Source organism: Chiroxiphia lanceolata, chromosome 6, assembly GCF_009829145.1.
Source record: "Chiroxiphia lanceolata isolate bChiLan1 chromosome 6, bChiLan1.pri, whole genome shotgun sequence".
NCBI classification, from domain to species: Eukaryota; Metazoa; Chordata; class Aves; order Passeriformes; family Pipridae; genus Chiroxiphia; species Chiroxiphia lanceolata.
In genome coordinates this window covers 33786074-33800823 of record NC_045642.1, presented here as the reverse complement: position 1 = coordinate 33800823, position 14750 = coordinate 33786074, and the positions used below count along the sequence as shown (strand labels likewise).

Here is a 14750-nt window from a genome sequence, read left to right as displayed (position 1 = left end):
AGCACGTTATAATAATTCGACAATGAAACAAACAATAAGTCCCCCCTCAAAAAATTAAAAAAAAGAAAGCTTCTTAGGTCTGATTGTGCTTTAAATCTGCATTGTGAAATAATACCCTACTATTAAAGCATGAGGAGAACCTGAAGACAGCAGATGACGGGTTTGGATAAATTTTTTGAGCAGGACTGATCCTGACCTCATCTACCCCAATGCGTAGTAGGAATAATTTCAACAAAATCAACTGATTTACCCATTGTAAAATACAGTGTAAGTGTGATTGGGACCAAGTCCCAGAATCTATACTGAAACATCTCAAAGTAATCTCCTAGCACTGATTAGTACCACATGCTCTATAGCAATGCAGAATAGAACTGCCAAATAACGACTTGCTACAATACCCAGTAACATTAATCTGACGGGTCTGACCCAGATCACAGCAGAGACAAAGGAAAGAGCCCATAACTTCAAAAGGTTCCCAGAAAAGTCTCATGTGACCAAAGGGTAAGAAGGATCCAAATCACCTTCACCTTACAAAGACAGACACCTTCACCTTACAAAGACAGACACACACATGCACCCACGTACATGGTTACTGGCAGGAAGATAGGAGTAAAATCAGAAGACAGGTCAGGGTCTGAAATTTGCATAACCTGTCAGCACAACAGCACTTATGGCACAAAATTACCACCCCCTCCAAAACCTAGGAGACTGATCTACTTTTCCTCACACAGAATTACAACACAAAAAAAAAAGCCACCAAACAATAAGATTTTATATTCATCAAGGTTATTGTATTAAGTGTCAGAAATCACTATTAATACTGTAATCCCCCACAATTTCATGAAAAAAATAAGAAAAACCAAACCAAACAAACAAACCAACTGCCACATTTTACCATCATTTTACAGTCAGGTGGAGAGAAACACAGAAAGATGAGAAGTCTTGAAAGCTGAAGCAGCCCAGATGTTATTAGAAAGAACAAAAAAGTTGAAAATAAGGTTAGCGAAAAGTTCAGATGGAAATAAAATGCAAAAACTGAGCAAGTTTCTTTACAGCTTGGATTAAAACACAGTTCTGCCTATGAGCTTCTCTTTTTATCTCTGAGTTAGGAAGCCACTCAAATAGCTTCAAGCTGAAGGCAAACAGCAGACAGGAGCTCTTCAGCCCTCTGCAGCCTCTTAGCGTCAGCTGTTTGCCGGATGGTAATCAGATAAAGAGCTAGAAGAAATACATGAAAAAGGAAAGAAACAATAGCATAGCATGAGTTTAGCCCTCCAACAGCATCATGCTGGAACCTTTTTTTAGAAAAGGTAATAATTGCAACATGCTCACCTAGTCTAAACTTTTCAGGGAACACCGTGAGTTATGCTTAATTTTGTGTACTGCAGGCTTTCTTACATTAACTGCTGTTGGAGCTCCTTATCACATATATGAAAATTACAATAATTGACTGATAACAGTTCAGCTGTGTTTTAAGGTAAATGTCATCAAAACCTATCATACAATATTTCAAAAGCTAGATCAGACTTTCTGTTTCAGAACCATAACTGAAGGAGACTTCCCAGAGAGCTGAAAACACTTGCTGTCTCTACCAGGCTGAGTTGTTCTTGACCCCAGTTTTTAGATCCTGTTTTAGAAAGACTGACTGTATTGATTGGGAATTAAATGTATTTCTTGTGACACAGTTTTCTTGAGGAAGCAATTTGGCAGAATTTTGTTGAAGGATAGAAAATATAAGATATTTACTAGATGTGACAGTAGAATACTGGAGGAATTTGAAAGGGAGGGAAATAGCTAGGCTTTAATATTATAAAAAATTACAAATAATTCTAGGGGTGGAGTTTACACACTCATAAAAAGGCAACATTCTTTTGCTTTGGACTAAGATCATTGTTACATGTCAGCGAACTTTTCTTTTTCTCCCCTAGAGTGTTTCCAACCCTGCATCCCTCATGAAAAAATTCTTGGCCGAATGACTAATCGTAAGTAGTTGTTTTATGCATGTCTTCACAAAAAAACCCAAAACCAGGACCAAATGACACATCTAAAATTTACTTCACTGGAAGCACTTTATCAGTACAGTTTGGGTCCCTAAAGAGATCCTGGCCTAAAGCCTGCTGATGTTAATTGCAATTTTTCTGTTAGTTTCAATGAAATTTATATTGTCATCACACTGGGGGGGGGGGGGGAAAGAAGGAAAAAATAAATCTAACAGATAACTTTAGATAAATTACACAAACTGCTAGCGTGGCTTCTTGTTTCTTCTTGCAAGTTTAGTAATATACTTTGCAGAAACACATTGAAGAGTGTGGATGATGTCTGCCAAAATGCAGTTGCCTATTTTGTATATGTGTGCATACTATATAAAGATTTCACACACATATGACCTAAACTAATGCCAGATACCACAGAAAGTGAACAGCGTACTTGTATCTATTCCCAGTAGTTTTAATAATTGGGAGTCAAATATGGTACTCCTCTTGCTCTTACCTAATTGTGTTAAAGAGCAGTGTTACTAGGAGAAAAGCAGTGAATACCGAGTAGAGCACAATAGAAGGAGATGGAAAATAGATACAAGAAGCTATGTCTCCAGGGAAAGTATTTTCTATTTGCTGGGCTACACACTCGCAGCTGATAATGCAAGTTGTAATTAATATAAAAGCAGGAGACAATATGGGGAAAGCTTGTACTAGCAGGGCCACAGGAGATCACTCCACTGCTATCCACTGTTTCTCATTTACACACACAGCTTTCCCTAGAAAACACAATTTTACCAGTGTTTTTTCCCTTGAAAGTTAAAAAAAAAAAAAAGATTTAGCACCACCATTGAATTTTGCTAAATCTAGAAAAGAGCAACAGAAAGGACAAAAGTCTCCTGGCATACAAAGCCTATCTGACACATTACTCTTTTGTTGATGTTGAAAATCTTTGGGAAACCGCAAGAATTTTTAACTGCTACAGGATTTCTTGAACGGAGGTGTTGTAACAGAGAAATTTGATATGGGAACATCTTCTGATAAATCACAATTCTTACTTTGTATGCCCAAGATTTCCACTGGGTGAAGTCTGGCTAGTTTTTTGTGAGTATATGTAATCCTACTAGAGTTGATTTTGATCTTATACTGCTTTTTATGGGGATATTAAAGATTCAATTAACCATAAGGAATCTGCTTCTTATTTATAACTGGGAAGTAAAATCAACCAGGCCAGGTGATACCCATGTGAGTAAGCTGAGCAGGATTTGGCTCACAGACATTAACTGAAGTTTTAAGTATGCAACTGTGACAGGATCAGGCCTCGATATAATTTTATCAGATGAAATGGACAAAATCATTATCTTGAAGGAATAAATAAAACACAAAGTACTTTCATAAAAGAAACTACAATGGCTATAGAGCTTAAAGGTGGTTGGACTCAAAGGTCTGGTAAATTAATTTTGCAAACGCAAAACTGAACTGAACTACTTGACAAGGATGGCATTATTATCCCCAAATACGAGCCAAATCCCGCTCACCTTGTTATTACAAGTAACACCTGTAAACACAGTGGAATGACTGATATGACTGATAATCCCAAAAATCTGTGTCTAGGTACCACCGTATACAAAAATATGATAGACTATGCAGGACATGGTAACCAATACATGCACATGTGTTTCTGTGTGTGCATCTATCTATATTTTGTGAGTAAAAAGTTCAGGATGGTGTCTTAGAGACCATGTGGAGTGCATGAATAATAAACTTACTGTGTAAAGAAACTTTCAATATGCAAATGAGCCATCAGAAACTCTAATTTGACACAACATGTATGTTTTCTAAAAAAGACTACTCCTGGTATTACTAAGGTATATTATTCTACAGATGCATACTCGATATGATTGCTTTTTTTTTGTACCAGAATAACACAATTTAAACAAAACACAAGGCATTGGAATCTATCGGATATTTGTGTATATATATAAAAGTTTCAATTCTTGTCCCTTGATTTTGCGCTGAGGAAAGTGTCAGGAGGAATTTTTTACCATCCTAGAATGTGGCAGCATTCTGAAAAGCTATGTGCTTTGTATTTTCTAATTAAGACTGAAATTGTACATATAATCCCCCTGCTAGTAAGGAACTGAGACCTAAAAAATCAGAAGTTTCTTGGATTTTTTAGTTGTACTTCTATGTCATTCTGCGTGGCTACACCTCATCTAGACAGATAGACAACTCAAACCAAAGAGGGAACACTATCATCAACTAGATAGTGCAATACATTATTGGTCCAGTTTGTGAGAACACAGTTTAAAATTACAATAATAAAATTTGACCTGCAGACTCAAATTTGAGACTTCAGCCATTGACTGAAGCATACCTTGGCCCTTCAAAAAGAGGAAATGCACAATATCTCCGGTCTTGGAAAGTTCCTGATGCTCTTACCCCTTCAGAAAGCACAGGGCCTACCACAATGTCTGAAGTCTTAAGCCACATCCTAAGAAATTTGCCCTATTATTGTTGCAGTTGGCTATTTAGTTTTCTTTCTGACACACTACAGACAGAAAGAGCACCTTTAGGGTCTGATTCTGTGTTTCTCAAAAATCCCACTGAAGTCCATAAACCTATGGTGTACCTGGAGACTGTAGCATCAGGCTCCCAATTACTGTTTCGTTACTCAGTGAAATCTTACCTAAAGATTTAATTATATAACTGTATCAGATATGTATTACTCTATTTTTATTTTTTCTTATCTGAAGATGTCAGGAATTTGCACAGACTACTCTTTGAGAAGAAATATTAAAGAAATGTAAATTGTCTGGATGTCTAAAAGTACAGAATCGAGGTATCTCTTCATTTGAGAGCTGAAAGGTTTAATATTCAGACTAATATTTCTCTTCTGCAGCTAAGACATTGGATTTCTAATCTGTCAACAGTCTTTTTTTATAAAAGAGATGTATGGATATTTGTATCCATTTTTTAATTAAATTTTATAAATTATGATCTGTATATTATTACCTCTGAGTTGCAAATTGACTAGAACACATAAACAAATATTAAAATGACTGAGGCCCTGATCTGGTTCCCACGAAAGCCAGTGGAAGGGGAGCCATAAATTTCTATGGGAGAATTGCAAATAGTTTTGTGCTAAAGGAAGAATTGTGGCATCAGGTGAAGCAAAGTGCAAAAGAAATGTAATTAAAGTACACAACGTTATCATATGTTCAAAAAAGTTTAAAAATCTTCAAATTTTACAAGCATTATATTTTTCAGATTTGAATAACTTGAAAAGAGAAAAAAGGATCTTTCAGCAATCCCAACAGATATTTTAGGCTGAATAGATATTTAGGCAGAATGCAGGATAAGGCCCAGAATGTTTATGTTAAACAATAATAAATTGTCTATGCTGGGAAACTCAACTTGAACTCCAGCTGCAAAGGTTTCTTTCCTCTTTTCTTATAGTTTTTTTTTTCTCCCCTAGCTGATCTGGTTCAGCCAGGGCGTAGCTGTAATTACCTTCTTCCCATCTACAGCTAATACCTCAGAGCAATAAAAAAAACTGAGGGTGTTAAAATTTCAAACACTAATTGTGGGCAGTTATATTTACTAAACACAGCACAGTAGTAACAAAAGTTTCATCTTCTTGTGGCCAGCACTGCTCTGTTTGATCTACCAAGTCCCTGGACCCTTTGCACTAACTATATTATATAACGGTTAATAGCACACTAAAATAAAATTCGATAAACACACTTATTACCAAACATGTACAGTAAAATCGCTTACAGCTGTCTCCTTTTTCCAGCACAGGGATATCTCTGAAGAGTTCATTCCTTTGTTGATTTTGGTTTTGGTTTCCAATTAGGTGATATAAATAGTAGAACAGTGGATTTTGAAAGGGGAAGCATGCACTATTTGAGTACCTCATTTAAAGTCTTATGGTAATAAGGTAATATGGTAACAAGGTAATATGGTAATAAATATTGGTTAATCCTACAATTGTTTCTGTTACTTTCCCTTTTTCAGGTTTTCATGTCTAGCAAACCAACAAAGCTGAGAGCTGTCTTAGTTCCTAGTTCAGCACTGCCACTGTCACCACTACTACCTCTCACATTCATGTTAAACACACAGAGGGTAGCTTTACACCACTTAACAAGAATAGAGGGGTATGGATTTTTGGGGTGTCAAACAGCTGTCACAAACTGTCACCTCCTCAAGAGAAACCTTGGCACACAACAAATTAACCTACACTTCTTTTGGGCTATCATTATTCATAGCCAATCAGTTGAAATGCTCCTAGTATTTCATGTGCAAATAAAACCATGAGGGGAAGACCCGTGGATCAGAATAGCGGGCCAATACATAAAACAGAGGAAACAACACGCTGTCTCTGTCCTTCTGAAGTGGCTCATCATCTCCCCTGCACCAACTTTCACCAAATGAGATCTAGCCTGAGGCTGTATATTAAATATGCATATCAAGGCAAATGAAAAAAAATAAACCTGGAGAGTCAAATTGGACAAATTTGCATGCTTGAACTGTTACATTTCCAGGTAGATGTTCAGAAATGATAGCTCATTTTTAAATAGACTTGCATGATTATATTAGCCATTTTTTTAAGCTTTTCCTTCTCTATGAATAAAGGTGGATTTCTTCCTGCTGGAACCTTGTACAGTGCAAATATAAAACATGGTAGTTTGACTAAGCTATAAAAAAGTGTTAAAGTTTTGTCAGGAAAACAAGCTAATATACAAAAAAAAAAAAAATCCAATAAGGAGACACATTTCCCAAAACGCATGAATAAAATGTAACTATGTGATACAGCTCTTCATTTCCCAGTTGGTGTTCTGGTTGCACAAATTATTGCTTCCTTTCAAAACAAATAGCAGGGGGCTAAAGTAAAAATGTTATAGCTCAAATCTCCAGGAAATAAAAGGCTTTAAATTATAATACCCAATGAAGTGGTAAACCCTAACGGGTGCAAGATAAATGGGTTGTCATATTTATTTCAGTTTGTTTTTGGGGCCACAGATTCTTCTTAGGGATGATAATAGTTACCAAATTATCAAAATGCTAACCCCCTCCACCTCTGTCCTATCATTGTGTGTGAATTTAAATATTATAATGGAGCACTGCAAATTGGCTTGAGCATTTGCCATCTGCCAGCACCCTAAACAAGCTAGTTTATCTAATCTCTTCAATATAAACATAAGCATGCTCCATTTCTACACTTCCACTTGAAACACAGGCTTGTAAAGAAACTGTACTGGAGAAACATGTTAGTTTTTTTCTGTTTCTCTAAATTTTACACAATGAATCACTATCTTTCAGCGTGCCACTCATTTCAATTTCTTTTCTAGTATTCTCCCAGGATACTTATGCCCACTAATTTAGGGTTGTAAAATGCCATGATACAAATATTTTTGAAATTGTGTCATGATTCACGGAGTTTATTATCTACATGTGAGACAGCCGATAAGCAGAGAAACTTTCAGGAAGCTCTGAGTACCTTTTTCTCTCAAAATAATAGATTTGAAATGTAAAACATAGCACAAACCTTGTCCTGCAATGTTTACTGAATACAAATGAGAAAATGAAAGCTAGGGCTTGGGTCCCAAAATATTTCCCATAACTAAGTCGTGCCAGAAGGGGGACATTAGAAGATTTTATTATTATTTTATCTCCCAGTTCAGCTTCAGTCCAGGTCTAATGTAATTATCAGATACGCACACAAACAACATGTTTTCAAAGGAAACAAAAGCTCCTAGAAAGCTCATTCTCCCTGGGCTTGCAGCTACTCCTCTTAACACACTGGGAAATAAAGGCAGGCGCCTGTGCAGAAAGCAAGGTTAACTTCACACAGGGTGTTAAATTAATATTTCAACCACTAAAATATTAGACTGTATCATTTAGATTAGGAGTTCAATTGAATCTAAAACTGTGTAAACCCCTTTACCCCCCAGGGATGCATTCCTATAAATAAACTGGAGTTCACACCCACTCTTTTTAACCAGAGCTATTCCTTCCCTTTTCTGCGGTACCAGCTGCAATCTTTCCGTTCACATCCCGAAGTCTCTTTGCATCTACATCTTTTGAAGGATCACAAGAGCCGCTCCAAAACCCGGAAAAACAAAGGCATTCTCCTCACCACGCACACCAACATTTAGTCCTACACACATTACACTAATCCACCAACTCCTAAAGTGTTAAAATCAACCGCTAACCTATGGTTACTCAATCATCAATCTCTCCAGCTTTCTGTAATACATTGTTAATAATTGCTTCATCAAGGTTACTGTCTTTTATTATGAAGATGCTTCAGGCATTTGGCAATAAGTCCATATTCTGACAATAAGTTGCTCTAAAGCAAAAGCATTGGAAACTCTAATGTGCTAACCCCCTTTTTTTTTTTTAATGCAGTGTGGTATTGCCAATAATTCTCATCACTTGTCATCCCCACAAGAGGGGAGGGGGGAGTAAATCAGCAAACTTTCTCCCTAACTTTCTTGTCTCAGTTTCCTTACATTGATGCATTGATTACAAAGTTGGTAAAGAAGAGGAGAAAGCACCTATCCCCACATCAAACAGACAATTTGCTAGCTCTCCAAGCAGCCCAGACCAGGAAACTTTACAAACCATTCCAAACTCGATGCTTTACAGATGGAAACTGAAGGAACCTTTTGAATTTCTATAACTTTACAAAGCAAGAGGGAAGAAAGAGTGAAGATGGGATCCGAGCTTGCAAGAGGTTAAAGTAGTAATAATACTAATAATCAACAGCAGCAAAGCAAGGAAATTGGGAATAGATCCTCTAAGCAGGTTAAAGTCTCAAAAAATGCCATAAAGAAAACAGAAGGACTTACATGATCGGCTAAATTTGTGGAAGATCCTGAGAGTTCTTCGTGGTCTGATTTGGAACTGCCATCCCTTTCATCAATAACGAGGTCTATTGGCATTTTTCCTTTCAAACAACTAATGTACCGATGGCAGAAGTTATCACACAATTCATGAACCTGAAAAGAATAACAAGAATAATAGTATCAATAATGGCAAACTATCATATTGCAACTTTTTTTTTTTTTTTGGTAGCAAAGACAACCCTCTGTTCTACTCCACAAGTAACTCTAATTAAGGGGGACAATAGTTGAAGGCAAGGAAACAATAGAGAAATTGTTGCGGCACATATTATTCTCTAGAGACTTGTCGCAGCAACAAGTTAGAGAGAGAGGTAGTGGGCTTGGACTGGTGTGCAGAATAAAATCAGATTTGATGATAACATCAGAACACTGGGAGCTGGACCCAGACGGTACCTCTGGAGCATACACGAGCCGGACAGGTACAACTAGTCATTCGGAACGGGATTAGTTTAAACCGGGGCTAAATACAAAGGTCTAAATGGTCGGGAGCAATCAACCGAAGCTACTCGGTCAGGTTGTGGTTAGAACCGTTCCAATCCCAGGACACAGCCCCCTGCCCACGCCGCGCAGGGGCCCCTGCCTCTTCCAAACATTTAGTGCTTGCTTGGGGTTAATGTGCCTGCCAGAGCTGGAGAGGGGAGAGAGTGATTTCATATCTTTTTGTTAAACATATTGTTTCTGAGTGAGGAAAAGAATATCTACTGAGGGAAAGGGTAATAAGGATGGAAGGGGTTTAACATATTAAATATTGAAATTAGACAAACACACACACACATTAAAAAAAAAAAAAAAGCTGGGCTGGGCCGGGCATGCCTGTCGGGTGTCACATGTTCTGATGGTACAGGTTATAGTGTCACACTGCGTTTCCCCTCTCTCCTCTGGCCATGTTTACAAGTCAGTCCAGTCGGGAGGGAAGGGCGGGGTGGGGGAGGTGACGACAGGGAGGGAATAGCATTCCCCGTGCCCATCTCCGTAGCTCTTACCTTTTCTAATTCCAAAAGATGAAACCTTAGTACTTGTATTGCTTGGATCATCTGCAAGAAAGTTTTGAGCAAGAAGTTACGTGGGAGACAGGAGTACAGGGGTTGTGCAGAGCTGCGAGCCCAAGTGGGCAAGGGGGAGAAGGGCATTGTCAGGGCGCGCAGTCATTATCCAGGATTTTAGCTCATTGGTCACGCTTCAACAATTTTGATCAACTTTAACCCAAGCACTTGATTTTTATCGTATTTATTCCAGGAGCGGTGATTAGCGCTTCATTACCGCGATCTTGGAGAAAACCTTTTCCTCTTCTCCTTGCTCCCTTCTCAGCACCCCGGCCTTCATCCCTGAGGGTCCGCAGAGAAGTCAATCACACGCTCCCACCCCCACTCCCCTCCATCCCCCGGGCCCGCAGGAGAAAGGGTGGTGAGTGTGTGAATAGTTTAGCATCTTTTTTACAAGCGGATTTAGGCACTTTGAATATTGAACTCATTCACATTACCAAAAGAATTACGTTAGAATTCTCCATCTCTCTCTTCTTAAGAAGTTATTTCCTTCACTTTAGCTTCCCATGGCTTTCAAACGCAGCTTTGCAATGCATAGGGCTCGAGAGTTTGTCCTGGCTCTTTTTTAAGAGTGCAGCTCTTTGAAGCCCCTTGACTGCAACTCCCCGGTCGGCCGGCGCCCCGCTCCCCTGCCCACGCAGCCCGGGTGCCTGGGCCGGCAGCCGCTGCCCCGCCGCACCGATCGGCCCCGGTCCCGGGCGGCGGAGGGCGCTTGCCGGCAGCTGGCAGAGGGCTCGGGAAGGACGAGAGGGCAGTGGGGTGGAAGGGGAAGCAGGCCTTACCAAATTGTCCAGCTCTGGATTTGAAGAAAAAAGTGGTTTTTCGGCGCGGACCTACAAGAAGAAGGAAAAGCGGCGTGAACTACAGCTTCTCTTTTTAGCCCTCTAACCGGATCATTCGAAGGGGGAAAAACCCGTGTGACAAAACCGGCTGCTACCAAAATCCGACTGATCGCCCTGGGTCACCGTGCTTGGAGAGAAGCTGCCGGCCAGGCGCCGAGCCGGCCGCCGGTGACACGGGAGCCCTCTCCTTTGGGTCTCCTGCCTGCCTCCCGCTCCCTCTGCCTCCAAAACTCGACCACAGCTATCTTTCCCTATCACTAATGCAGGAGGGCGAGGGCCGGGAGTCCCAGCCTGGCAGCGTGGAGGAGCTGCCGGCGGAGGGGGAATTAGGGCCAGCCGGGCCACCAGAGCGCACCCCCGCCCCGCCGGAGAGGGGGCGCCGGGGGGGGAGGGGGTGCTACCCCTGCCAGCACCCGTCCGTGTGGGTCGAGGAGCTGAGGAGGCGGTGGGAGCGCTGGGGAGGGTCGGGGGCGGGCGGAGAGGTGCCGAACCTGTTTGGCGAAGACGGCGATGTCCTCGTTGAAGGAGTCGGAGGAGCAGACGTCCCCGCCGGCCACGCCGGGCTCCCGGGGCGTGCAGGTCGCCAACTCGCACTTCTCAAAGACCAGAGCTAAGAGGGGGAACAACGGGTGCCTACCGGGCAGTGGCACACAAAGAGAAGGGAGGGGGTGGAGGGAGAGGGGGAAAGAAGAACTCTAATCAACAAGTATTTTTTTTTTTTTTTTAATGCATGGACACACAGACATGGACACACGGACACAGCCACACTCTATAGCCTAGCAGTAATGCTCTGGGCAGAGTAGGAGAGAACAACATTTTGAAATAAAAATGATGAGGTTTGTAGTGGATTGGTTTTTGTTGGGTTGCTGGGTTGTTTTGTTTTCTTTTTTTTTTTTTTTTGAAATTGCAATACCCGAACCGCATCCCCCGTTCAGTCCTCACAGATTAGGACAAAAGTGACCGCTCCTCCAAATGCAAAAGGCACCGAATGTGCTTAGCAGCAGCTCAGCTGGGAAGCTTACAATTTTTGCCACAGCTTAACATACCGCAAAACGTGGAAGATCCCATCCCTACCCTCCAGCTATGACCTAAAACGAGAGCACAGCTAGGCAAACTGCAAACTCCTTAATACGTAATTTTATTTTTCAAGGGGCCTGCTAGCAAAAATGTGGTGAAGTTTCCTGGCTTAGGAAGCACACCCAAGTAAAATACCATCTGTCCAGATAAGTGAGCAGGGGAGGGGGCGGAGGGAGGGAGCACTTCGTGAAATATTTTCCCATAGTTGGTGTAGTCAGAAAAAAAAAATTATCTGCGTGTTAGGTAGTAATCATGCGTTTGTTTCTTTTCCCCTTTGGTATCTGATCAAGGCCCCACACTCTGTCATAGATGTTACTAGCTCTCATTTGAGGATCATTTAGTATTTTTTCCGAAAGGAATTGAAGGGAATTCGTGTCATTCCCTCCAAGCAATGCCCTGGTGCCTTGAGTTTTGCTGGGTATGTGTCTCTTTTCCTCATGTTCTTTCTTAAGTAGAAAACTCATTTCATTGCCCCCAATGTATTTATGTCTTCTATCTCAGGGAAGAGCTGTTTGGAAGAAGCGAATCCCTTTCATTCTTACTACCTTCTGCGTTGTGAATAGCTCTTTATTTACAAAGTTGGGAGAGTGGTATTGTGGCATGGAGGAGAACACCAGAACAACACTTCTCAAACTAAAATTCAAAGCAGTGAGAGCCGTCCCTAACTCCTAACTGTGGCCTTTCCAAGAAAGACAAAAAAAACCCCACGGGTAAGAAAAAGGGGGTGGGGAGAGGAAAAAAACCCGAGGAAATAAAAAATAAAAATGGAAGGACAAGGCAACACCACCTCCCCCAAGACTAACCTCTCTCCCTGAGAGGTCTGTTTTTCCAGCACCCGTTTCTCGTGGGTGCTGGTACCTCAGCTAAGAGTCAGGCTGGGATCGCCCTCGTCCCGAGATCGCCAGCCGCGGCAGTGCCACCGCGGAGGTCTCCCACCAGAGCGGGCTGCTGGTCGGCCACCGCCCTCCCGCTGGACCCTCCGGGGCTCCTCCCGCCCCACTCCACTCCGGGACCCGACTGCCGCTGCCGCCGCGGCCCCGCGGGAGCCCCCGCCGCCAGCCCGCCCCGCTTCTGCCCTGGTCGCTCCGCGGGCACCAGCGCTGTGGAGCCGGGCCCGGGCGGCCCAGCGGCACCTACCCGTAGATCGCATCCTTGTCCCGCTTCAGGGCGTCGTTGACAGCGGAGCCCATGCTGGCCGGCATGACATTGGGGTGCGGGGCGTGGGCGCCGTAGTGCTGTCCGGCGTGGAGCGGCGGCCCATGGTTGAGGTGGTGCACCGGGGGAATCGGCCGGGGGGCGTGGGGGTCCCCGTACATGGACGCCGGCACCCCTACTCCGTCCATCCCGCCGTAGTGGGGCAGCTCATCGTACTGTCAAAAAATGGGCCGGAAGAGGAGAAAGAAAAAGAAAGAGGAGAAGAGAGAGGGGAATAAAAAAAAAAAAAACAACCAAAAAAAAAACAAACCAAACAAACAACAACAACAAAAGTCAGAAGAGAGTAAAGCACCCGGACAGACACAAACAGAGCAAAACAAAACAAGAACAGCCACAACAGAGAGAGAAATGCGCAAAATGAAATCAATTGGGACCGGGAGCAGGGGCTGGAGAGGCTGAGGAAGGAGTGGGGGTGCGGGGAAAGGTAAAGGGGGAAAGCGTGTATGCCTGCCTGCGTGTGTGTGGGTAGACGGTCCTCTTCAGCACGGGCAGGAGAACCCCTAACAAGGAAACGGGAATGAAAAGGAAGGAAACGGAGGAGAGAAACTAGAGTTACTCTGCATTAGAGAGAAAGAACAACAACAAAAAAAATTAATAAACAAGCAGAATCAAAAGCAACTAGGTAAATAAATGAACACTAGGAAGGAGAGAGGTAAGGTAGGGTGCATGGGGAGGGGGGGGGAGATAAAGGGGGAAATAATCTGAAAGTTACCAGAAACATTATTTAGTAGCAATTCCCCTTGTCCTTGTCAAAGCCAGAGACCAAAAAAAAAAAAAAAAAAAAAAAGGCAGCTATATGTGTATACATATATATACATTCATATATACGCAGACACACACATGTATTTCTTAGTCTTTGCTAGACAGTGGCAGTAGCGGCGGCAGCAGCAGCAGGAGCAGCAGCAAGCTTTCCCCTGTGAAACCCGTGCTACTGAGCAGGCAGAAAGCAGGGAAATCGCTCTGCTGGGGGAAAAGCTAGAAAGGAAAAAAGCGTGGAACAATTGCAGAGACACACACAGAGAGACACTCATGCACACACACAAAAAGCCAGTGAATAATTTTTGCTGCTATTTTTTAATAGTGGCCGCCATCATCAGCAGCAACAGAGGAGAGCAAATCGGACAGGCCCCTCTTAAGAGAGGATTTATATATAGGTAAGTGTTGGAGATTTAAACCTACCCTTTGCGCCATCAGTCTGCGCTCCAATAAACTCCTGGATGTGTCGTATATTTAATATCCCAGTCCAGCAAAGAAAGTGATTTAGAGTGAAGAAGATTCCTTTCTTTTTTTTTTTTTTTGCAACCCACTTATAGGCTTCTCCTATTCTCCAATATGGGTAAATAATAATAATAACAACAACAACAATAACAACAATAATATATAAAAAACAGTCAAGAACCACGATGAGTTTCTGAGTTTTCTTCTTTTTTCTGTCTCTTTCTCTCTTTCCTTTTTCTGTCTCTCTTTTTCCTTTTTTCTTTCTCTAAGCAAAAAAAAAAAAAAAAAAAAAAAAAAAAATTGTCAAGCCCCCAAACTGAAGGTTACGATCGGCCCGTCAGCAACCCACATGTAACCAAACTGTCGTGTCTCATGGCTTTTTGCCACTCCAGCTGTCAATCAAAGCCAGGGAATGTCAAGGTAGTGAATGAATGATGGTTGATGATGATGAAGAAGAGAGGAGGAATC

The 14750-nt window shown here is 41.9% G+C and overlaps 1 protein-coding gene across 4 annotated transcripts in view; it reads right to left on the bottom strand.

The window, feature by feature from the left end:
* Positions 1–14544, bottom strand: part of MEIS2 (Meis homeobox 2) — a 172077-nt gene extending 157533 nt beyond the window's left edge. For 2 of the 4 annotated variants that reach the window (XM_032691158.1, XM_032691161.1), the window contains exons 1-7: positions 14244–14544; positions 13777–13809; positions 12987–13219; positions 11264–11405; positions 10713–10763; positions 9871–9921; positions 8834–8983 (exon numbers count right to left, since the gene is read on the bottom strand). In XM_032691158.1, the coding sequence (XP_032547049.1) occupies positions 8834–8983; positions 9871–9921; positions 10713–10763; positions 11264–11405; positions 12987–13219; positions 13777–13785 (636 nt within the window). In that variant the 5' untranslated portion in view covers positions 13786–13809; positions 14244–14544. The remainder of the gene's footprint in view (positions 1–8833; positions 8984–9870; positions 9922–10712; positions 10764–11263; positions 11406–12986; positions 13220–13776; positions 13810–14243) is intronic. The other 2 variants (XM_032691157.1, XM_032691159.1) reach the window with 1 other exon arrangement.
* Between the last annotated feature and the right edge of the window lie 206 nt (positions 14545–14750).